At 38.7% G+C, this 25,324-nt stretch overlaps 1 protein-coding gene across 4 annotated transcripts in view; it reads left to right on the forward strand.

The window, feature by feature from the left end:
* Nucleotides 1–8,586: 8,586 nt before the first annotated feature.
* CCDC83 (coiled-coil domain containing 83) overlaps nucleotides 8,587–25,324 on the forward strand; it is a 52,708-nt gene continuing 35,970 nt past the window's right edge. For all 4 annotated transcript variants that reach the window (XM_028126794.2, XM_088017742.1, XM_028126795.2 and 1 more), the window contains exons 1-2: nucleotides 8,587–8,681; nucleotides 16,431–16,515. In XM_028126794.2, coding sequence (XP_027982595.1) covers nucleotides 8,587–8,681; nucleotides 16,431–16,515 — 180 coding nt within the window. The remainder of the gene's footprint in view (nucleotides 8,682–16,430; nucleotides 16,516–25,324) is intronic.

The following is a 25,324-nucleotide window of genomic DNA, read 5'->3' on the forward strand; positions in this document are numbered from 1 at the left end:
CTATGTGGCATTTTCTACCACAGAAATTCTCCTACCTGCATTTCTTTGGGTGGGGGGGGGGTGGATGGGTAGAAGGAGAGGAAGAGAGAGAATTTTAAGTAGGATCCACACCCAGAGCAAAGCCGGGGCCGGGCTCAATCTCACGGCCCTGAGATCATGACCTGAGCCGAAATCAAGAGTCAGAATCTTGACTGACTGAGCCACCCAGGCGCCCCTCTCCTGCCTGTATTTCTACATCACTCAACATGGCAAGGCTAACAGAAAATCAAAGTCAAATAAGGAAACTTGGCAAATGCTTATCTGGATTCACTGTTTAACTACCAACTGGCAAATACCATAAGAAAAACTGTACAGGAGATAAATGATAGGGTAAAAGTACATTTTTGTCCCTGGGCCCAGGTTTTCATAAAAGCAGTAGGTCTAAGATTTATAGGAAATGATTTGGGAATGATTTCAAAGTGCTGAATAATCACAAAAATTGTTTTTCCATTTAACAGAAATAATCCGCAAGCTTGAAAATTTTTGGTGGTAGCTTTTTTTTCCTCTTGCATCTGTACTCTATTTAGTAATTTTACCCCACAATCCCACATGTTTTTATTCTAGGAAAGACCAAGTACCTAAAAATCCTTTATCAGATGTGTAGATCACAGCAAAATGTGGGCATTTAACAAATACGTAACACTGATGGAATAAAGGAAGGTTCAAATGACGTAGAACACATAAATTATCTCAGACTGGTTATTTTTTGGATGACTTTTTACTGATGAGAAAAACTCCCTCAATCAAAAGCTAATATTTGTATTAACTGCTTCAATTCCTTTCAAGTTCTTAATTTGTTTATTAATATAACACAGAACTAATCAGAAAATATATGATAACCTATTTTTAATATCTAATTTTTCAAAAAGATTTTATTTATTTATTTGAGAGAGAGACACACACACAGCATGAGCAGGGGAGGGGCAGAGGGAGAAGGAGAAGCCGACTCCCAGAGGAGGAGCCCAACATGGGGCTCCATCCCAGGACCCTGGGATCATGACCTGAGCCAAAGGCAGACGCTTAACCAACTGAGCCACCCAGACGACCAGATAATCTATTTTCTAAAAATCAAATTCAAGAATGCCAAACAGGTGACTTATGAAGAGTGGAGGTTCAAGAGAGGGCCTCACTTCTGTCTTCCCGGGACAGAGAGATAACTATTTGACTAGGGTGTTAATAGCCTAAGTAGGTGCTGCCAGGATGTAAGAAATTGTCTTGAGGCAGAGAATGAGGAAAAAATGCAGGCGAGAAAAGGGGAACTTCAAAGGTTGTAGGGGTCTGATGTATTTTCCCCTCAAAGTAGGACAAAGCTGCAAAACGTAGAAAGTGTGGGAAAGACGGAATCGAAATCTGTGTTGGTTTTCTTGAGGTTAGGAGCAAAAAAGTAAAGCGAGAAGCAAAATAGGATCAAGGATCTTTCAGAGCTGGATGTTATCATATAAACACTTAGTGCAGGGAGTTGCAATTGGTGGTTGAAGGGCAGAGTGGGGCAGAACCCGTCCATGCGCACAAACCCCTTTCCCCGTCCTGCGAGCTTCTGGAAAACCAGAGAGCCGTCTCTATGTCTCACTTGAAGCGGAAGAAACAGACACACAGATCCAAGTGTGTCTCAGTCACAGCGCAGAGCCGGATGTCACGTTTCCTCACAACTCACTACTTACGGGTTTGCCACTGGAGGCAGGCAAGGAGGGGGCGTGAGTTTTGTGCAATCAGCAGGGTGAGCTGTGGCAGTGAAAATCGCTCAGGTAGAAGGCGGGAGGGCGGGATCTCGGCGGCAAAAGGCGGCAGCGCGACCCTTTCGCCCGGACTCTTCCCCTTGCGGCCACCAGGCGGCGCGCCCGGCCCGCGGGTAGCGGTTGCGCAGGGGAGCGGCAGGGGGAAGCCCTCGCGCGCGCGTCGCCTTGGAAACGGAGGGTGCGGCGGCAGTCGCGGAGTAGGTGGGCTTGGTCCGCGGGCCGGATGCGAGTGCTACTTGTGGGTCCACTGCAGTGCATCCGCACCTGGAAGCCGTCCAGGAGGTAGGGAGACTGGCTGGACCCCTCGCTCGGCCCCCGACTCCTTCCAGTCTGACTCTTAAGACTTTACATCTCCGCCCGACCCCCACCAGCCCTGGGGCCGGCCCTGAGCCCAAATGGGCCTGGGGTCGCGCCCTCCTGGCGTCTTCCACCAAGTCCTGCTCCTGGACCGTTGGAAACCGCCAGGAGGGGTTCTCATAGGCCCACTCCTGTTCACGCAGGTGATCGAAAGGGAAGATCTTTTGATCTGATCAAAATATTAACCTCTCTTTCCTCCTTGCAGTTGAACCCCCGGATGCGTTGCTTATTTGCCCTTTCTAGATCTTCTGCTCCTGGAGGACAGGATCTGAATTTGACTCAGATTTGTAACTTTCATGGTGCCCTCACAGCCTCTCGCACACAGTAGATGCTCAATAAACGAATCCTTCCATTTGTATGGAGCTTTATGCTTGACAGTGCTCCCAAATCATTTGAGCTTCCTTGATAACCCTGACAGAAGGCAGGAAAGATGGAAGAGAACCCAGGGTCAGAGGGGTTTCGAGGTTTGTTCGAGATTATAAAACTCATTAGTGGAGGAGCTAGGACTAGACTCAAGTCTTGCTCTGCTTAGTGCTCTTCTCACTGCATTCCCAGTCTTGTGAATGCCTTTTGAGTGAAGACTCACACATCCTGTATCCTTCTCGGGGAGAGCACATAGCCCTCCCGCGGGTACTTCCTGAGTGCCCTGAGTGTTGTTGATGGCCTCACCCTCACCCTCCCAATCCACAGATTGGCTTCAGCTCCTTGCCCTGGATGCTGCAACATCCTTCTGAACAGGACACTTAGTTTATTTCTTTTATTAATTTGTTAGATTTGTATAGTACCTTGCTTCTTCACTCCCCTTCTTACTCCATGATTAATTCTCTGCTGGGCAAGAGCGTTGAGGAGGTGGAAGATATCCCATTGAAGAAAAAAATATATATGCACATATATATTTCTGTGAAGGTAGAGAAGGAAAATAACAAGATTGGGTATTTATCACTGTGTGTGTGATAACGGCTCATGGATTTCCTTACCGCCACCCCAAGACCTGCCTCCAGTAGATTTTCTTCAAATTCACCACTGTTCTTTGAAGCTAGAAACCTTTTTGTTCTCCTCCACCATCAGAGGATGAAAATACTACATGTAGTTCCATTATCTTCACAATATTTTTTCACGATTATGTTTCTGTTCTTTTGTGACATTTCTAAGCTTGAAAGACAGCAGGAGTTGGGGGGAAAATGTAGTTCTGGTTGCTAGAGAAGTTAGTATAATATAGTGCTTTTCAAACTATGTCATGAGCAATTCTGGATCAGAAGATAGATCAATTTTTAAGGTAAGAATCCAGTATAATTTGAGAAATGCAGTTCAGAAATGTGCCACTGACCAAAGGATTTGCATTGGTAAAGAAAATACATGGTAATGTAACATAAATCATCAATTAGGCAAGCGAAAGTTAAAAACGTCATTTCTCCAGATATTTTATTTATTTATTTATTATTTTTAAAAATATAAGGTACATTAATAATAGTTAACTTTATTTTTTTTTAATTTTAAGTAGGCTCCATACAACTTTTTTTTTTTATTTTAAGTAGGTTCCATACCATGCGGCTTGAACTCACAACCCTGAGACTGAGCCAACCAAGGACTTTTATCCAAATATTTTTAAATACCTTAATTTGAATATATGGTGGTTTAACACATCTCCAAACTGGCTATGTTTTACATTTTAAAGCTGCTTTGGGCTGTATATACATAATTGATAAAAAAGGAGAACTGAATTTGTTTTAAGCCAACTCTTAGGTGATACTCTCACTTCTGAAAAGCTTTAAATGAATTCAGGGTTTTTTAAGATACACTGAAGAACATTTCTAAAACAATTAAAAATTGTATTAAAAGTATGTTTTACCATAAGTGAGAATTTGAACTTAAAAGTAATTTACTTTCAGGACCCCTGGGTGCCTCAGTCAGTTGAACATCCAACTCTTGATCTTGGCTTGGGTCTTGAGCCCCACATTGGGCTCCACGTTGGGCTCTGCACTGGGCATGGAGCATACTTTAAATAAATAAATAAATAAATAAATTTTACTTTCTAAATTAAGGGTATATATAATATTATGAGCAAATAAATAGGGCCATTGGTAAAGAAAGTGAGTACACATTATTTGCAAGTCAGTCATTCAAATTAGACATTTATTGAACATCTAGTTTGCATCCATGGGAGATGCTGGCCTATGTGCCAACATATATTTTTGAAAACCCAAAGATGGTTTGTTGAAGTGATTAGTTGTTATTCAGTATTAAAGGAGTTGTGTTTTGTTGAGGATGAATGCCATGAATGTTTTCAAATATATACTGTAATTAATACTATAGTGAGATATTAGACATTATTATTATTATTTATTAGAGTTACACATTTATAGCTAGTTAATGGCAGAGTCAGGACTAGATAGACTTCAAGATTTCCAATACCAATATAGAGATCTTTTAACTAAACCTCTGATCTCAACTTCTGATGGAATCTTATTCAGAACTTTTGCCATTACTAATGTTATTAAGTAAATATCTTCCATTTTAATCTACATTTTTATATAAAAACATTGGCTAACAAACATCAGAATTCATTCCAAATGTCCAGAAAGGTATCAGGGCAGAACTGCCATCCCTCCCAGACCCCACAAAATTTGAAAAGAGTCATTAGGAGGCTTCTGGATATTTGTGGCTCCACAAAGTCACGAAAAAAGTCATTAGGACTTTCTAGATATTGAGCCAGGATCCTGACAATGCACTCTTTGTTTTTTGGGTGATTTTGCAGAGTCAAGTAAAGCATTATGGGATAACAGTACATTTGAAGAAGATGGCTATTATATGTCCGTTTTATCCAAACAGACTTCTTACTTTTCACTGAGAAGCATTCAGGGAGTATATTTTGAAACATTTTCTGATGGAAAGTGCTTATGGGGTGGTCTCTGAAAAGGCTGAAGACCTGAGTCTTTCAAACCCAGCCTCCTTGCCTGTCCTCCCACCACAGCGTATGTTATCGAATGCCCAGACAGTGCTGGGAGAGGAAAAACATGCACAAAAGATCACACTGTGGGCAGAGATCTCCGGAGCCTTCATTACCTGCACAGTCTTGCTAGTCTTTTAAAGTTGCTCATTATTTTCTTAAAGTTCTGCTGGAGTATGCTTCTTTCTTCCCATCTGTCTCAGTAGAGATCTTGTCTCTTCCATATTTTATAATTAAGGGCCAGGTAAAGGCATGCACAGAGCTGGTGCCGAATAGATGTTTGCAGTTACTGATAGACAGATTAGGTGTCCCTCTGTCAGGAATTATTCTATGTGAAACCTGCCTGGAAGATAATTATGTTACTTTGTGAAGTTTTTTTCTGTGATTCTCACCCTTTGCTGAGTTAGAAATCCTCTAGATGGTCAGGAACTGTAAATCCTTGTAAATGTTTATGAAACTCCCCACTGCTTGTAGGACATTATCAAATGTAGAAGTACTTTCTGAAGTAAAGTCATAAGCTCATTGCAAAAATACATCTAATAAGAGGGCAAGCCAATGCTTAGTAATTTTCTGGAAAGTATGTGAAACAATAAATATTAATAGAGTTTATGCATCAATCATTTGTGCTTCATGGATCCACATTTTCACTCATATTTTATTAAAGTCCTTTGCCATGAGCTGCAGTTACATAACTAATTATACTTTAGGCAGAGAGTTGAGAACCTAAGAGCCAGGTAACTGAGGTAATTGAACAAGATGAGGTCATTTTTCCCCCAGCACCAGATGGATACTGTAGGTGGAAACTGTAACACTTGATCTCTTCCATATGACTCAGAAAGAAAACAAGAGATCAAGGTTAGAATTTGTTTTAACTTTTAAATGAAATATTTATAGTAAAAATCACTGTTAAATAGTAACTTATTGTTGTAAAATGAAACACTGGTCAGCATGTTATCTTTTTGTGCAATAGTGAAGTTAAAAAGTCTAACTCTAAAATAGAAAATAATATTAAAATTCAACTCTGCATCTAAAACGAAAGCACTTTTTTTCTCAGCTGATAAGTTTCTGTGAACCATGATGGTATAATGACACATTTTAGTGTCTCATTTATGGAATTGTTCACAATACTTTCATATCTGAGAAGATACCACTTAATATATTATTCTGTCCTAATGTGCTAAGTCTTTCTGTTGTGTCACCTGTGTGCTTTTCAGCGGGAAGGTCTTATAGTATGTTTGCATTCAGGTATACTCGAATCTGTTAGAATAGAGAGATGAACACCCTTGGCTGGAAAAGTCTCAGACACAAAGACTGAACCTGGCTGGGGGTCTAGGAAAACGTGTTTCATTTCAGAGAGATTTTCCACTGTGGATCTCAGTGATCTATGCGGATTGCCGATTCAGTGACCCAAATCAATGATGAAGGTTGACAATAGCAGACCACATGGATTAGTTTTTCCACATATCATCATACTTGGCAGCAAGCAAACATCCTCTGCTTTATAGTTACCTGGAGTTTGAAGAAGCATGATCTGGAGCTTTAACCAAAAGGCCATAATACTTAACTAAACTCTTTCTGTACCTCAGCCACTATGCTAGGTGCTTAAAATATTAGCTTATTTAATCCTTACAACGGCTTTTAGAGTAAGATTTTTGCTCTCACTTTACAGATAATGAAACTGAAGCTCAAAAAGATTAAGTAACCTACTCAAGGTCACATTGACAATAGGTGGTGGATCTGGGATTAAAACATGACTCCCTGATTCATCCATCCATTTTTTCATTTGACAAGAATTTATTGTGCATCTATTTATGCTAGGTGGGGAAATAGATTAATGCACAAGAATTATATCATTCCCACTCTCATGGAGTTTCCATGAGTTTCCAGCCATCTAAATAAATAATTAAAAAGGCTAAATTCTTTCTACCATACTCAACTAGTAATACATTGATTAAAGTTTAGGCACTCATTTTTTTGAGATTAATGGAAATTAGATAAAAATCTGTTACAGAAGACTATATAATCTGAAAAGAAGTACTTTAGTACCTATACAAAATTCATGAGGTATTCCTGTTTATTATAAAAATCTGTGAATAGTGGACCTAATTTTTTACTTTTAAAATATATTATTTTTGATAATTTTTTATTATTGATTAAAAAGCAATTAATAGCTGATGAGCAGTTACTGTTAATAACTATTATTACTATTATTTTGCATTTGTAAACCTCTTAGCCATTTAAAAAACATTTGAATATGTGCTTTTATTTGCTCTTTATAACAACCCTGGCCAAACCTAATTCTTTTGGATTCTAGTAAGAAGGTGCCCATAGAAAGTTGTGCTTTTGTTTTATCTTAATTTAAAAAAATTAACAGACATTTCCTGAGCTGCTACAATATGCAGTGCACTTTGCCAAACACTGTGGAGAAACAAAATGACTGAAAAAGTTTAGTCCTTGTTCTTAAAAAAGCTCGATAGGGACAACAGATGTAGATGGATAACATAAGGGGATGAGTTTCTTAGAAAGTTTTGGGTAGGGAGATGCTGTACCTGGCCAAACATGGAACTTACCAGACTCAAGAATCCATTGATTCGTGATGTCCCAGCATTGCAGTGGATGATAGGTCTGGGGACACAGAAACCTGAATGGAAAAAACCGTTTTAAATTAAGTCCCAGCAGATCCGAAGGGGTACGTGCATCCCAATGTTTATAGCAGCAATGTCCACAATAGCCAAACTGTGGAAAGAACCAAGATGTCCATCGACAGATGAATGGATAAAGAAGAGGTGGTATATATACACAATGGAATATTATGCAGCCATCAAAAGGAATGAGATCTTGCCATTTGCAACGACGTGGATGGAACTGGAGAGTGTTATGCTGAGTGAAATAAGTCAATCAGAGAAAGACATGTATCATATGACCTCACTGATATGAGGAATTCTTAATCTCAGGAAACAAACTGAGGGTTGCTGGAGTGGTGGGAGTGGGAGGGATGGGGTGGCTGGGTGATAGTGGGTAGGGTATGTGCTATGGTGAGCGCTGTGAATTGTACAAGACTGTTGAATCACAGATCTGTACTTCTGAAACAAATAATGCAACATATGTTAAGAAAAAAAAAGAATCAGAAGATAGCAGGAGGGGAAGAATGAAGGGGAGTAAGTCGGAGGGGGAGACGAACCATGAGAGACGATGGACTCTGAAAAACAAACTGAGGGTTCTAGAGGGGAGGGGGGGGATGGGTTAGCCTGGTGATGGATATTAAAGAGGGCACGTTCTGCGTGGAGCACTGGGTGTTATGCACAAACAATGAATCATGGAACACTAGATCAAAAACTAATGATGTAATGTATGGTGATTAACATAACAATAAAAAATTTAAAAAAAAATTAAGTCCCAGCAGTTCCTCATCTTGAGTAAGCATAAGCAGAGGGACAAAGACAGAATTTATTTACTTTCCCTGTTTCTTTTCTAAACAGGTAGGCTTCTTACTAACTAAGCAACACAATGGATAACACAGCGAAAGCAAATAAAAAGGATATTCAAGATGGGCCACACAAAGAAGTCAAATTGCCTACCAGTGAAGCACTTCTAGACTACCAGTAAGCTTAGATTATGGAATCCACATGTTCCCATATGTAAATGGAAATCACTGTTAAGATTCATGTAACTCCAAATGGAAAGTGATGTACTCAAAAGCTCTCAAGAGAGCTAGACTGGAGTTAGATTGGAAGCATAAATGCACTCTTGTGCTATGTGCATCTTTTTTAAAGATTTTGAAACTTTGACTATAACATATTCCAAGTAGTAGCAATGAAACAGCGTTCGTTAATGTGATTTTGACTCCCTCTCTCCCTCTACTGGATCACTGGTCACTTTCCCACATGCTGTATACACAGTTTGTATGTAACAGCTGGCTGACTTATCTCTTAAAGTACAACATAGAATAGTTCATGTACATTTATGGAAGAGCAAAAGATTTTTCATTTCTAGATGTTCCAATGAGTATTATCTCCAGTGGCTACAGACCAAATCCAAATGATGCAATTATTTTTAATAAAATATTTCCTAGTGTCTCACTCCCAGGAGCTGGAGACAAAACTAGAGGTAAGATATTCTATGTTTGTGTTTTATCCAATTCTAAACAGTAAATCTCTGGAGAGATTTTGAACCTCAGTTTTTGGTACAGGGTAGGTGTTTTAATGTGTAATTCTTAGGGAGTGAATGAATTCATTTCAGTCTTTTCCACATAAGAATGTACTTCATAACCTTCAACAAAGTAGGTTTAGAAGGAACATACCTCAATGTCATAAAAGCCATCTATGAAAACTGCACAGCTAACATCATACTCAGTGGTGAAAAACTGGGAGCTTTTCCCGTAAGGTCAGAAACAAGACAAGGATGTCCACTCTCACCACTTTTATTCAACATAGTCCTAGCCACAGCAATCAGACAAGAAAAAGAAATAAAAGGCAACCATAATGGTAAGGAAGAAGTAAAATTTTCACTATTTGCAGATGACATGACACTATATATAGAAAACCCTAAAGACTCCACCAAAAACCTACTAGAAATGATAAATGAAATCAAGAAAGCCGCAGGATACAAAATCAATATACAGAAATCTGTTGCATTTCTATACACTAATAATGAAGTAGCAGAAAGAGAAATTGAGAAAACAATCCCATTTACAATTGCACCAAAAAGAATAAAATAGCTGGGTGTAATTTTTTCTTTTTTTTTTTTTTAGATTTTATTTATTTGATAGAGAGACAGCAAGAGAGGGATCACAAGCAGGGGGAGTGGCAGAGGGAGAAGTGGGCTTCCCCCTGAGCAGAGAGCCCAATGCAGGGCTCGATTCCAGGACCCTGGGATCATGACCTGAGCCGAAGGCAGATGCTTAATGACTAAGCCAACCAGGCGCCCCTAGCTGGGCATAAACTTAACCAAGGAGGTAAAAGACCCGTACTTGGAAAACTATTAAACATTGATGAAAGAAACTGTAGGTGACACAAACAAATGCTCATGGATTAGAAGAACAAATATTGTTAAAATGTCCATACAACCTAAAGCAATCTACACATTTAATGCAATCCCTATCCAAACACCAATAGCATTTTCAACAGAACTAGAACAAATAATACTAAACTTTGTATGGAACCACAAAAGACCCCAAATAGCTAAAGCAATCTTAATAAAGAACCACACTGGAGGTATCACAATCCCAGATTTCAAGATAGTAATCAAAACAATATGGTATTGGCACAAAAATAGACACATAGATCAATAGAACAGAATAGAAAGCCCAGAAATAAACCCATGCTTATATGTTCAACTAATCTTTGACAAAGGAGGCAAGAATGCCAATGGAAAAAAAGCAGTCTCTTCAATAGATGGTGTTGAGAAAACTGCACAGCCACATGCAAAAGAATGACACTAGGCATTCTCACACCATACACAAAAATAAACTAAAAATGGATTAAGGACTTAAATGTGAGACCTCAAACCATAAAAGTCCTAGAAGAGAACACAAACAGTAATTTTTCTAACATCAGTGATAGCAACATTTTTCTGGATATGTCTCCTGAAGCAAAGGAAACAGAAGCAAAAATAAACTATTGGGACTACATCAAAATAAAAAGCTCTGCACAACAAAAGAAACAATGAACAAAACTAAAAGGTAACCTACTAAATGGGAGAAGATATTCACAAATGACATATAGAATAAGATATATAAAGAACTGATACAACTCAGCTCATACACACACACACACACACACACACACACACACACACACACATCCAGTTGAAAATTGGCAGAAGACATGAGCACACATTTCTCCAAAGAAGACATCCAGGTGGCCAACAGACACATGAAAAGATTCTCGACATCACTCATCATCAGGGAAATGCAAATCAAAACCTCACACCTGTCAGAATGGCTAAAATCAAAAACACAAGAAACAACAAGAGTTGGTGAGTATGTGAAGAAAAAGGAACCTCGTCAACTGTTGGTAGGAATGCAAACTGATCTAGCCATGTAGAAAACAGTGTGGAGGTTCCCCAAAAAAGTTAAAAATAGAACTACCTTAGAGATTCAGTAATTGTACTACCCAAAAAATATAGAAACACTAATTCAAAGGGATACATGCACCCCTATGTTTATTGCAGCATTCTTTATAATAGCGAAACTATGGAAGCAGCCCAGGTGTCCATCAATAGATGAATGGATAAAGAGGAATGGATAATATATATAGATATGCATATATATTTCATTATATATAATATATAATTGTATATTTATAAAATAATATATTATAACTATATCTCATTATTATATATAAATATAAATATAAATAATATAATATATAAATATAAATAATTTAGTGAAATATTAGCCGTAAAAAAGAATGAAATATTAGCATTTGCAACAACATGGATGGAACTACAGAGTACAATGCTAAGTGAAATGTCAGTCAGAGAAAGACAAATACCATATGATTTCACTCATATGTGAGATTTAAGAAACAAAACAAATGAACAAAGAAAGAGACAAGTCAAAAACAGACTCTTAACTACAGAGAACAAACTGATGCTCACCAGAGGGGAGGTGGGTGGGGGATGGGTGAAATAGGTTATTGGGATTAAGAGTACACTTACCATGACGAGCACTGAGTAATGTATAGAATTGTTGAATCACCATATTGTACACCTGAAACTAATATAACACTGTACGCTAACTATACTGGGATTAACATATTTAAAAATTAATTTTTTAACAAAAACATGTACTTCATGCATTTACTGAACAAGTGCTTGAATGTTTACCAAGTCCAAGGCAAGTGCTGGAGGACAACAGCAAACAGACCACCCAGTTCCAGCCCTCATGAGACATTAGATAAATACTTGAAGATTTTTTTTAAAATTGCATAGCTACAGTTAAGACACTATGAAACAAAAGTAAACAACTCCTGTGTAAGGGTTTAACTGAAGGAGTTGATACGGTCAGAGAGGTCAGGAAAAGCTTGTTTGAGGGAGGGATGTTGGAGCTGATCCCTGGCAGAGGATCAGGTGTTATGGAGACATAGAGTGGAGGAGAGAAAGGCTTATGGAAAGGACGCTGGGGTGAGGGAGAGCTTTACAGAGTCCAGGAACAGAGAGAAGGCAGAATGCGGGAGAGAGGGTAAGAGCAGACTGGTGGCATGAGCAAGGGTGAAATAAGCCAAGCCCCGTGAAGCATTTGGGATTCAGGACTGGGAAACTATTTATTGGAGGGGGAAAATGCTGCAGGTGCGGAGCCCGTGATGCTGGTGACTAGCCTGTGACACTGGTCCTTAAGAGATTTGTTCTTAACGACATTCAGAGAAAATCCATCTCCTTCTCCTTGAGAAACTCCAAATCTATCTGTCTATTCTTTTCAGTGAGTGAAAGGGTCAGAACACTAAAAGAGAAACACCCATGGGAAGGGACTTTTAACAAAGTTCCCCTTTATTTTCTACTTGAGACATTAAGTTATAACCAGAAACCACCTGCCCTTATTTGTCAGCGTAACCAAAAACTTCCCTTGTCTCATCTTTGGAGAGGGGGGAAAAAAGTCAGGCTCTGTGAATACAATCTGGTCTCTAATTTGCTCCTATGGGTTTATGTTGGTGACATCCAGATACAATTGTTTCTTTCTCTTCTAGGTCAGTCAGAGGCCAGTATTTCTGTTCTTTCACAGAGGTTTACAAAGAGACAAACATTCTCATGATCTAGTGCAAGATATAAATTGAACATCTCATGCTTTTGTTCTCTCCTCTGTTAAGACTAAATAAATAATCTTGTGGACCGGAACAGTCAAGGCCTTGCTTTACACTGTCACTCTGCTAGGGACACTTGACTCATTGCCTGTGTTCCCAGGTGACAGAACTTTTGTCACATGACCAATAGCCAAAACATCCCCTTCACTTTCTGAGAAAGGATTGTCCAAGGATCCCCTGGCAGCATCTTATAATTCTCTTATACAATCGCATCTAACAAAGAGCTGGGAGAACATAGTCGGTAGTCAATGATTTCTGAACAACTAAACATTTTTTTAATCTATCCCCAAAAGATAAAGTCATGATCCTCTATGGTTGTTTGGGAAGAGCTGAGACTGCCAATGCTAAATCTATAAAGTAATCATCATCTCTAGGTAATGGTGGTTTTAATTTTTTCCTTTATACTTGTTTTTCCCCCAGTTTTCTACAATGAGTATGAATATAGAAATAGGTGTGGATATGATTATAGGTTAAAAAAATAGATGAAAGTATAAATTCTTTTTAAAAATCCAGATTTAGGGGCCCCTGGGCGGCACTGTCATTAAGCAATCTGTCTCTTGGTTTCAGCTCAGGTCGTGATCTTGGGGTCATGAGATCGAGCCCATGTCAGACTCTGTGCTGACACTTTCTCTCCCTCTCCCTCTACTCCCACCCCATGCTTTCACTCTCTCTCTCCCTCTCTAAAAAAAAAAAAAAAAAAAATCCAGATTTATTTGTTTTCCTTCTCTGAATTTTCAGTGAAATTGCCTGGAGGGAGAAAGTTGACACATGAGTAACATCTTAGTAATACAGAGAGGGAAGGGGAAAGGTGACCTGTTGTATTACTAGCCATTTCCTATCACTGTGCTTTAGAATAGTGTGTATCCTTTTTGAACCACATTAATATATATTATCTCATTGGCTTATCATCCCAGTTGCTTCAATATTTAGTGTGACATGTGCGTACAATGGCATCTGAGGGAGATCTGAAAAGGAAAAAGTATATAGAAAACAGTGAAGCTTGAATTCCCAAGTGGCTGATAGTGTTGAGTTCTGAAGTTCAGTTTCATCTTCATGAGACCCATGGAGGTTGAAGTAAATTCCAAGGAAATTAGTTAGCTCAGCTAACTTAGACCTACAACTACCATGTGGGCCACAACTGGAGCAAGGAAGCCACCGAAACCTTTAGGGTGCCTCAGAATTGCCCCTGAGGCCTGCTGGTGCCACTCAGATCTTTCTGAACTGCTCCCAAGGAACACAAGACAAAGCCCCAGGTCATTTGCTCCTAACTGCTCTGAGCGGAGGGGTGGTAGACTTAAGTGTCAGCTTGCCAGATACAGCCAATAAAATTATACGATGCCAAATTAAATTTGATTTTCAAATAAGTGAGAAATAATTTTTTTAGTATAAGTGTGTGCCATGCAGTATCTGGGATTGGGGCTGGATGGAGTCTCCAGACCCATTTTTGCATGCTCAGTCATCACCAAGGAAGCCTCTTAGCTGAAGCCAGGAGTAAGTCTATTAACCAGACCACACAAAAACTCAGTCTCAACCAAGGGACACCATATACTTGAGATTCATTTGCCTGCTTTGCCCATGCAGAGAATGAATTCGGTTACCATATTTATAATTGCAGAAATTGCATAATTTTCATACATTTGCATAGGCCTTTCTCAGATAATTCTCATTTACAATATTTTAATTTTTCTCCTTAAAAATGGGAGATAGAGAAGGCACTCCTTCAGAATTTTTGCACACCTAAGCTTTATTTTTTTTAAAGATTTTATTTATCTATTTGACAGAGAGAGAGGGAGAGAGAAAGCACAAGCAGGGGGAGCAGCAGAGGGAGAGGGAGAAGCAGACTCTCCACTGAGCAGGGAGCCCAACGCAGGGCTTGATCCCAGGACCCTGGGATCATGACCCAAGCCAAAGGCAGATGCTTAACTGACTGACTCACCCAGGTGCCCCCACATCTAAGCTTTAGGTGAGAAGTAAAAAGATGGTTTATACCTACTACTGTGTGGAAACCACCCTGTGTATAGTAGTCCCTTCCATTTACTACCCTTGTCATAGCCTGCTATTTCTCCCATAACAATGAGTAAGTAGTATGTTTGGGTGTTTACTTCTTCATTGTCTAGTAAAATGTAAGCTCCTTGGGGGCAAGGATCATGGAGGTCTTGTTCAACACCAACTCCATAATGCCATAAACAACACTGGGCACAGAGCAGCGGCTCATTAAATCTTGTATGTGCTGTTTGTGTTGTCTGTGTGACTGCATGAAAGGGAACAATGATCAATGTAAACTGCAGAATTTTGGAACTGAAACAGTATCGAGGTCTTCCCCTTCAATTGTCTTACCTACAGAGGAGTAAGCCACAGCCTAACTAGGTTGACAGTCCTTAGGCAGTTAGCGGAGAAACAGGACTGAAGTCCAAGTTTCATAGTATCCAAACATAGCACTTTTGCCACTAAAGGAATTGCTTGTTTTGTTTTTATGTTGCATTTTCTCATCATTAGGAAAGAAGGAGCTTTATTTTTCTCTCTACTGAATACATGATAGTCACACATATAAATGGTATTTTGGAGGAAGGGCCGAGGATATAAGATTCAAATTCAACTGAAATTTACTAAGCACTTACTTTATGCTAGAAACATTCACATACAATTTCTTATTTTAATCCTTATAGGATTAGAGCTAGGTATTGTTATAACCACTGATAGCTTGGAAACTGATGCTCAGAGAAGTGACTTGCCTGAGATCCTACAGGTAAGAAGTGACAGGGACAAGATGGCACACAAGAGTTTCTCATCTATAATGACCTCTCTGTTCACTACACCACAGAGGTGCTGTATTTTTATTTTGTTTTGTTTTAATTGAGGCAAGGTATTTATGCAGAGCTGTTTCCATTGTGTTACTTTGGTCTCAGATATAAAGTTATAAGATTTGCTGGGTAATAGAGAGAGAAGAGATATACTTAGTACTTCAAATAGCTATCAAACGGCCTATACCAAAGTCTTTCTGCACTGTTCTATCTCTCCTTTGTACCTGACAGATGCTCAACAAGTACTTGTTGGGTATTAAAGAAATGTGTTTGTGCCAGGAAAGCTTTTATTATTTATAGAAGAGATGGCATACTAACGAACTTGAACCAAAGGTATGCCTCATTTATCTTACTATTTCAAGATGTGCCTGCCCTTATAAAGTCTTTGTTTTGTTATTTTTGTCTGAATTTTTTAGAATTCTAGAAAGCATGTTTTCTGTGTGCACTTCCCTAAGTTCCCTTTAAGCTGAATTATTTATAGATAATTAGAAAGTATAAAAATTATGACTGTCAAATGCAAATGGGGATTGGTTTAGGAAAAAAACTTGAAGTTATCTCCCCAATATATATTTTAGTGAGTCAAATATACTCAGAAACACACACACAAAAATCACTTAAGGTATCTTATCCCTAAATGGGTTTTTATAATATATTTAATATTTTATTTCAATCTAAATAGTTTAATTTTTTAATTTGTTTCTCATTAATTTTCCTTGATAAGTAATTGTAACACATCTTTGTTTATTATCAGCTGTCAAATAAAGGAAAATGCAGTAGAACGATTTATGGCTCAAATAAGGAGACTTAGAGAAAAGAACCAAAGGTATCATGAAAGAGTAAGTATAACATTGAAAGCCTATATCTAGGAGCACCTGGCTGGCTCGGTGGGTTAAGCATCTGCCTTCGGTTCAGTTCATGATCCCAGAGTCCTGGGATCGATTCTCACATCGGCCTCCTTGCTCAGCAGGGAGCCTGCTTCTCCTTCTGCCTGCCATTCTCCCCCTGCCTGCCATTCCCCCTCCTTGTGCACTCTCTCTCTCTGACAAATAAATAAAATCTTAAAAAATTAAAAAAAATAAAGCTTATATCTAGCTATTAAACATTTATACAAATGCCTTTAAAAATTGTGAATTATGATGACATGTATTCTAGGAAATTCTTTAGTGCTTGGAATTGATTAATTTACAATCTTAGTTTTGGGTACATTTAAGGCAAGAGGGCACTGCTGTTCCTATTATATTAATTACCATGTCAAAGGAAGTCAGCTTGATCTGTGTTATTTAGATCATGATGACCCTGAATCATGTGTTCAAAATTTTAAGGCTCTGAAATCACATTTATCTTTTAACTTCTTATTTAGCCAAAGGATAAACTCCACTTTGAGTTTCTCTGTTTTTAATTTCTGTATCTTTTTGTTTTTAGATTTTCAGAGGGTGCTTATATAAATATTATTTGAAAAGTATAATCTCAATTGTTAAATTGACTCATTTAGGGCGCCTGGGTGGCTCAGATGGTTGAGCGTCTGCCTTCGGCTCAGGTCATGATCCCAGGGTCCTGGGATCGAGTCCAGCATCGGGCTCCTTGCTCAGCGGGGAGTCTGCTTCTCCCTCTCCCTCTGCCTCTCCCCCTGCTTGTTCTCTGTCTCTCTCACAAATGAATAAATAAAATCTTTAAAAAAAAGTGACTCACTTAATGTTTAAGATGATATATTGTTTTTATAAAATCAGATTAAAATGAATATCAAAGCCATGCTGTATATGACCATCATGACTAAAGACTGGCAGAAATACAGTTTGGAAGCAGTAAGTGATAATTAACACAACTTATCCCTTAAGGTATCTCATAAATGAGGAAATACTGAGACTATTCCCTATTAAAGCATTTATATGGACTCAAACTTCCACAGTTAACTGTTTTATTTGGCTTTTGTCTAAAATGACTATATCTACAAGTTTTAATGGAGTCTGGGGTCAGAGACCTGAGTTTACATCCTGACTGTACAACTTAGTGCTGGTATCATTTTGGCCCAAACTGGTAGGAGGCTCAGTTTCCCTCCTGTAACATGCGGATTCCTGTCTTCCAAATAGGGCTAATTTGGCCATTCATTCAGCAACATTTATTGGGCCAGACATGTCATGGTGGTGATATAACTGTGACCCTGACATTGTCATGATTCTCCAGGATCAGTCACTAAAGTCTGTTTATCAGACTCAAACAGAAACTCAGGTCTGTGGATGAGAATGGAAAGGGAAACTTTGGTCTAGGTGCTGGGATGCAGTTCCACATGATGAGATCCACAGCATGGGAGAGGAGTGAGCTGCCCTCAGGGACAAATCCACATCCCCCAGGGGTCACCACTGGGACTCTTGGGTCAGCCTTGGACTTCCATTTGGTTGTAGAAAGGACAACAGACCAGGACTAGGAATCGCTTTCCCATAGCCCCTCATTTGAAGCCAGAAACAAAATTCTTATTTTCATGAGGATTCACCTAAGAATGGGATAGGCCTATGTTTTCTTTTGGGGTCATCAGTGGACCCAGCAGTGAGGAGCATGGAGAGACAGACTCTAGCTCCCACTGCATGTATCTGTTTCTTTCCATTTATGCTGCTACTGCCCCAGTTTAACCCACCACCATCTCTTACCCATCCGTCTTCAATTCAGTACATTTTCCAAGGTGCAACCCTTCGAATACTGTAAACCTTTCAGTGCTTAAAACCCTACAGTGGCTTCCTACTGTACAGAAAATTAAATCCATGCTCTTTACTAAAGTCTTTGAGGCCCTACAAAATCTGACCTCTGCTCACCTCTCCAACCTTATCTCCAGTGGGTCCACCCTTTGTTTACCACTTGCTTCTTTTAAATCTTGGAAAACCCAGTCTCGCTCATTATTGTACATTTATGTAGGCTGTTTCATCTTCCAAGAATGCTCTTCTCTTGGCTAGCTCCTTTTCATTCCCTCAAACTAAGCTGAATGCTACATACAAATGTTATTATTAATTTGAAAGCACCATCATTAAATTGAAAGCTCTTTACGCAGCAGCAGTCAAATCTTACTTACCTTTATTTCTCTGGAAGGGCCCAGCATGTGTGGGTGTTCAATAAATATTTGTTGAGTTGATTCACACTAACACCAGTGGAAGGAAAAATTTTTGAGGTCATGGATATTTAATTGCTAAGTTAAACATGACTCATTAGCAAGACATAATTTTCTCTTCAGTTAGGTCAAAATCAGAAATACCCCTCTTCCTTCCTACACATCATCTCCTCCTTTGTATGAGTTTTGTTTGGACTGTTCTGTTTGCATTCACTGCTCCACTTACCTCATTAGACATTTCATAGTTCACTGTGTCCACTTCCTTACCTCTGGTTCATTCTTTCACTCCTGCTGTTCCACCACAACTACTAGGGCAGAAGTCATTAATGACCAAGTCGTTGGGTCCAATGGCCTCTTTGTAGTCCTCACTTTACCCCTCCAGCTTTCAGCAGTCATCCCTGTCATCCTGAAACTCTCTTTGGCTGCCAGGACATCACTCTCCCTTAATATTCCCCCCTATTCACCAACCATTCCTTGTTTTTCACTCATTGCTCTTTTCCTAGACCCACCCCTAAATTAGTATTTTCCAGGGTTCTGATCTCAACTCTTCTCTTTAACTCTAAAGATCTTACTTAACACCACAACTTCAAATGCCATCTGGTAATTCTCATACATACATATGTGTGTGTGTGTGTGTGTGTATGATAAATTTTCATTATACTTATACCCACACAAGAAAATTAAAATGAGCACATGTAAGAACTGAGGAAATCCAAATAAAGTCTCTAATTTACTTAATAACCTTGTACCAATGTCCATTTCTCTAGTTTGATAATGTGCTGTGGTTATATAAGATGTCATTGTTGGGGAAAGCAGGAAAATAGTAAGGGAGAAATCTGTACTATCTTGGCAACTTCTGTTCTTGCTCCTGTGAATCTTAAAGACTTAAAAAGGTAAAGTTCATGAGATGGCCTTATAACAAAACAAAGTCAGTCCTTTCTTTGTAGTTTATTTATTGAATCTCCTTTCTTCTATTTTATAGTGTGACAATTATTCTTACTTTGAATAAGAGTTGTCTACTTTATAGGATAACTGTCTCTTCTTTAACACATTGGTGAATATATCTAACTAAACTGTATTTCAATATATCACTCAAAATAATTTTTCAGATATAGTGAATTTTGTAACATGTCAAACACATCTCCCATCCATTTGAAACTCATTATGAGATTTGGGAAGTTTAATATGGATGTTATTAAATTTACATATAATGCCAATTGTGATTTAGTCATATTTATGCAACATTCAATTACATTTTTAGGACATACAATACTATTTTAATTTACAAATGAAAATATCATATGTTTGAAAAGAATAGTCAATGTGTTAAAAATCTGATCAAAGAGGACTACATTCACTTTGACAAGTATTGTGCTAAGTATGGAAAGTAAGAGAAAAATTTGTTGATTGATTACACATTATTTCTTTATGAATTATATGTAGTTGTTTTTCTTTTTTTTTTTAATTTTATTATGTTATGTTAGTCACCATACAATACATCATTAGTTTTTGATGTGGTGATCCACGATCCATTGTTTTCGTATAACACCCAGTGCTCCATGCAGTACATGCCCTTCTTAATACCTATCACCGGGCTAACCAATCCCCCCTCCCCCCTCCCCTCTAGAACCCTGTTTGTTTCTCAGAGTCCACAGTCTCTCATGGTTCATCTCTCCCTCCAATCCCCCCCCCTCATTTTTCCCTTCCTTCTCCTAGTGTCCTCCATGATATTCCTTATGTTCCACAAATAAGTGAAACCATATGATAATTGACTTTCTCTGCTTGACTTATTTCACTTGGCATAATCTCCTCCAGTCCCATCCATGTTGATGTAAAAGTTGGGTATTCATCCTTTCTGATGGCTGAGTTATATTCCATTGTATATATGGACCACATCTTCTTTATCCATTCATCTGTTGAAGCGCATCTCGGCTCTTTCCACAGTTTGGCTATTGCGGACATTGCTGCTATGAACATTGGGGTGCATATGGCCCTTCTTTTCACTACATCTGTGTCTTTGGGGTAAATACCCAGTAGTGCAATTCCTGGGTCATACGATAGCTCTATTTTTAAATTTTTGAGGAACCTCCACACTGTTTTCCAAAATGGCTGTTCCAACTTGCATTCCCACCAACAGTGTAAGAGGGTTCCCCTTTCTCCACAACCTCTCCAACATTTATTGTTTCTTTCCCTGTCCGTTTTTGCCATTCTAACTGGTGTAAGGTGGTATCTCAATGTGGTTTCAATTTGAATTTCCCTGATGGCTAATGATGATGAACATTTTTTCATGTGTCTGTTAGCCATTTGTATGTCTTCTTCAGAGAAGTGTCTTTTCATATCTTCTGCCCACTTTTTGACTTGATTATTTGTTTTTTGGGTGTTGAGTTTGAGAAGTTCTTTATAGATCTTGGATACCAGCCCTTTATCTGTAGTGCCATTTGCAAATATCTTCTCCCATTCTTTGGGTTGCCTCTTTGTTTTGTTGACTGTTCCCTTTGCTGTGCAGAAGCTGTTTATCTTGATGAAGTCCCAAAAGTTCATTTTTGCTTTTGTTTCACTAGCTTTTGGAGATGTATCTTGAAAGAAGTTGCTGTGGCTGAGGTCAAAGAGGTTACTGCCTATGTTCTCCTCTAGGATTTTGCTGGATTCCTGTCTCACATTGAGGTCTTTCATCCACTTTGAGTTTATCTTTGTGAATGGTGTTAGAGAATGGTCAAGCTTCATTCTTCTGCATGTGGCTGTCCAATTTTCCCAGTACCATTTATTGAAGAGACTGTCTTTTTTCCATTGCATGTTTTTTCCTGCTTTGTCAAAGATTATTTGACCATAGGGTTGAGGGTCCATATCTGGGTTCTCTATTCTGTTCCATTGGTCTATATGACTGTTTTTGTGCCAGTACCATGCTGTCTTGGTGATCACAGCTTTGTAATATAGCGTGAAATTGGGCAACGTGATGCCCCCAGCTTTGTTTTTCTTTTTCAACATTTCCTTGGCGATTTGGGGTCTTTTCTGATTCCATACAAATTTTAGGATTGTTTGTTCCAGCACTTTGAAAAATGTCATTGGAATTTTGATCGAGATGGCATTGACGGTATAGATTGCTCTGGGTAGCACAGACATTTTAACAATGTTTATTCTTCCGATCCATAAGCATGAAATATTTTTCCATCTTTTTGTGTCTTCTTCAATTTCTTTCATGAGTGTTCTGTAGTTCCTAGAGTATAGATCCTTTACCTCTTTGGTTAGGTTTATTCCGAGGTATCTTAATGGTTTTTGGTGCTATTGTAAATGGAATCGTTTCTCTAATTTCTCTTTCTACAGTTGCGTTGTTAGTGTATAAGAAAGCAACTGATTTCTGTGCACTGATTTTGTATCCTGCCACATTACCGAATTGCTGTATGAGTTCTAGTAATTTGGGGGTGGAGTCTTTTGGGTTTTCCACATAAAGTATCATGTCGTCTGTGAAAAGAGAGAGTTTGACTTCTTTGCCAATTTGAATACCTTTTATTTCTTTTTGTTGTCTGATTGCTCTTGCTAGGACTTCTAGTACTATGTTGAACAATAGTGGCGAGAGTGGGCATCCTTGACATGTTCCTGATCTTAAGGGAAAGGCTCTCAGCTTTTCCCCATTGAGGATGATATTTGCTGTGGGTTTTTCATAGATGGATTTTATGAACTTGAGGAATGTTCCTTCTATCCCTATATTCTGAAGAGTTTTAATCAGGAAAGGATGTTGTAATTTGTCAAATGCTTTTTCTGCATCAATTGAGAGGACCATATGTTTCTTCTCCCTCCTCTTACTAATGTGTTCTATCACATTGATTGATTTGCAAATGTTGAACCACGCTTGCATCCCAGGGATAAATCCCACTTGGTCGTGGTGGATGATCCTTTTAATGTATTGTTGGATCCTATTAGCTAGGATTTTGTTGAGGATTTTGGAATCCATATTCATCAGGGATATCAGTCTGAAATTCTCCTTTTTGATGGGATCTTTGCCTGGTTTGGAGATTAAGGTAATGCTGGCTTCATAGAATGAGTTTGGAAGTTTTCCTTCTGTTTCTATTTTTTGAAACAGCTTCAGTAGAATAGGTATTATTTCTTCTTTGAATGTTTGGTAGAATTCCCCAGGGAATCCATCAGGCCCTGGACTCTTGCTTTTTGGGAGGTTTTTGATCACTGCTTCAATCTCGTTACTGGTTATTGGCCTATTCAGGTTGTCAATTTCTTCCTGTTTCAGTCTTGGCAGCTTATAGGTTTCCAGGAAGGCCTCCATTTCATTCAGATTGCTCAGTTTATTGGCATATAGTTGTTGATAATAATTTCTAATAATTTTTTCTATCTCCTTGGCGTTAGTCGTGAGCTCTCCCCTTTCATTCATAATTTTATTAATTTGGGTCCTTTCTCTTTTCTTTTGGATAAGTCTGGCCAGTCGTTTATCGATCTTATTAATTCTTTCAAAGAACCAACTTTTAGTTTCGTTGATCTGATCTACTGTGTTTCTGGTTTCTAATTCATTGATCTCTGCTTTAATTTTAATTATTTCTCTTCTAATGCATGGCTTAGGCATCATTTGTTGCTTTTTCTCTAGTTCTTTAAGTTGTAGAGTGAGATGGTGAATTTGGGATTTTTCTATTTTTTTGAGGGAGGCTTGGATGGCTATGTATTTCCCCCTTAGGACCGCCTTTGCAGTATCCCATAGGTTTTGGACTGATGTGTTTTCGTTCTCATTGATTTCCATGAATTGTTTAAGTTCTTCTTTGATTTCCTGGTTGACCCAAACATTCTTGAGCAGAGTGGTCTTTAGCTTCCAAGTATTTGAATTTCTGCCAAATTTTTTCTTGTGATTGAGTTCCAGTTTTAAAGCATTGTGGTCTGAGAATATTCAGGGAATAATCTCAATCTTTTGGTATCGGTTGAGACCTGATTTGTGACCCAGTATGTGGTCTATTCTAGAGAAAGTTCCATGTGCGCTCGAGAAGAATGAGTATTCTGTTGTTTTAGGGTGGAATGTTCTGTAAATATCTATGAGGTCCATCTGGTCCAATGTATCATTCAAAGCTCTTGTTTCCTTGTTGATTTCCTGCTTAGATGATCTGTCCATTACTGAGAGTGGAGTATTGAGGTCTCCTACAATTAACGTATTGTTATCAATATGACTCTTTATTTTGGTTAACAGTTGGCTTATGTAGATGGCTGCTCCCATGTTGGGGGCATAGATATTTACAATTGTTAGATCTTCTTGTTGGATAGACCCTTTAAGAATGATATAGTGTCCTTCTGTGTCTCTAATTACAGACTTTAGTTTAAAATCTAATTTGTCTCATATAAGAATTGCTACCCCAGCTTTCTTTTGAGGTCCGCTGGCATGGAAGATGGATCTCCCTCCCTTCACTTTCAGTCTGGATGTATCTTTAAGTTCAAAATGAGTCTCTTGTAGGCAGCATATGGATGGGTCCTGTCTTTTTATCCAATCTGCAACCCTGTGCCGTTTTATGGGAGCATTTAGGCCATTCACTTGAGAGTGATTATTGAAAGATATGAATTAATTGTCATCATGTTGCCTCTGAAGACGTTATTTTTATAGATTGTCCCTGTAAATTTCTGTTGTATATCACTCTTGGGGTCTTTCCCCTTTTATAGAACACCGCTTAATATTTCTTGCAGGGCCGGCTTAGTGGTCACATATTCTTTTGATTTCTGCCAGTTGTGGAAGCTCTGCATTTCTCCATCCATTCTAAACGAAAGCCTTGCCGGATAAAGTATTCTTGGCTGCATGTTCTTCTCATTTAGTACCCTGAATATGTCTTGCCAGGCCTTCCTGGCTTGCCAGGTCTCTGTGGATAGGTCTGACGTTATTCTGATGTTCCTCCCTCTGTACGTAAGGAATCTCTTCCCCCTAACTGCCCTTAAGATGGTTTCCTTGGTTCTAAGATTTGCAGGTTTTACTATTACATGCCGGGGTGTTGGCCTGTTTTCCTTGATCTTGGAAGGGGTCCTCTCTGCCTCTAGGACACGAATGTTTGTTTCATTCCCCAGATTAGGGAAGTTCTCAGCTATGATTTGCTCAAATACATCTTCTAGTCCTCTCTCTCTCTCTCCACTCCCTCCGGGATTCCAATTATTCTGACATTGGAATGCTTCATAGTGTCACTTATTTCTCTGATTCTATTTTCATGGATTCTGAGTTGTTTTTCCCCTGGCCTCCTCTTTTCCCTTTTTATCTATTATATTGTCTTCCAGGTCGCTTATTCGTTCTTCTGCCTCACTTACCCTAGCTGTTAGATTATCTAGATTGGATTGGATCTCATTGATAGCATTTTTAAGTTCTGCCAATTCAGCTTTCATTTCTGCCCTTAGAGACTCTATGTTGCCATTAACTGATTTCTCCATTCTAGCCATTGTCTTCACAATTGCTAGCCTGAATTCCATCTCCGACATCTTGGTTATATCTGCATCCATTTGTTAATCTGCGGCATAAGTCATGATCTCTGAGTCTTCTCTATTTTGGGGGCTCCTCCTCCTAGTCATTCTGTTGATGGGTATTTGAG

This window comes from Eumetopias jubatus, unplaced genomic scaffold (genome assembly GCF_037043125.1).
Source record: "Eumetopias jubatus isolate StellerSeaLion01/CBP00866 unplaced genomic scaffold, mEumJub1_p1.0 scaffold_13, whole genome shotgun sequence".
Lineage (NCBI taxonomy): Eukaryota > Metazoa > Chordata > Mammalia > Carnivora > Otariidae > Eumetopias > Eumetopias jubatus.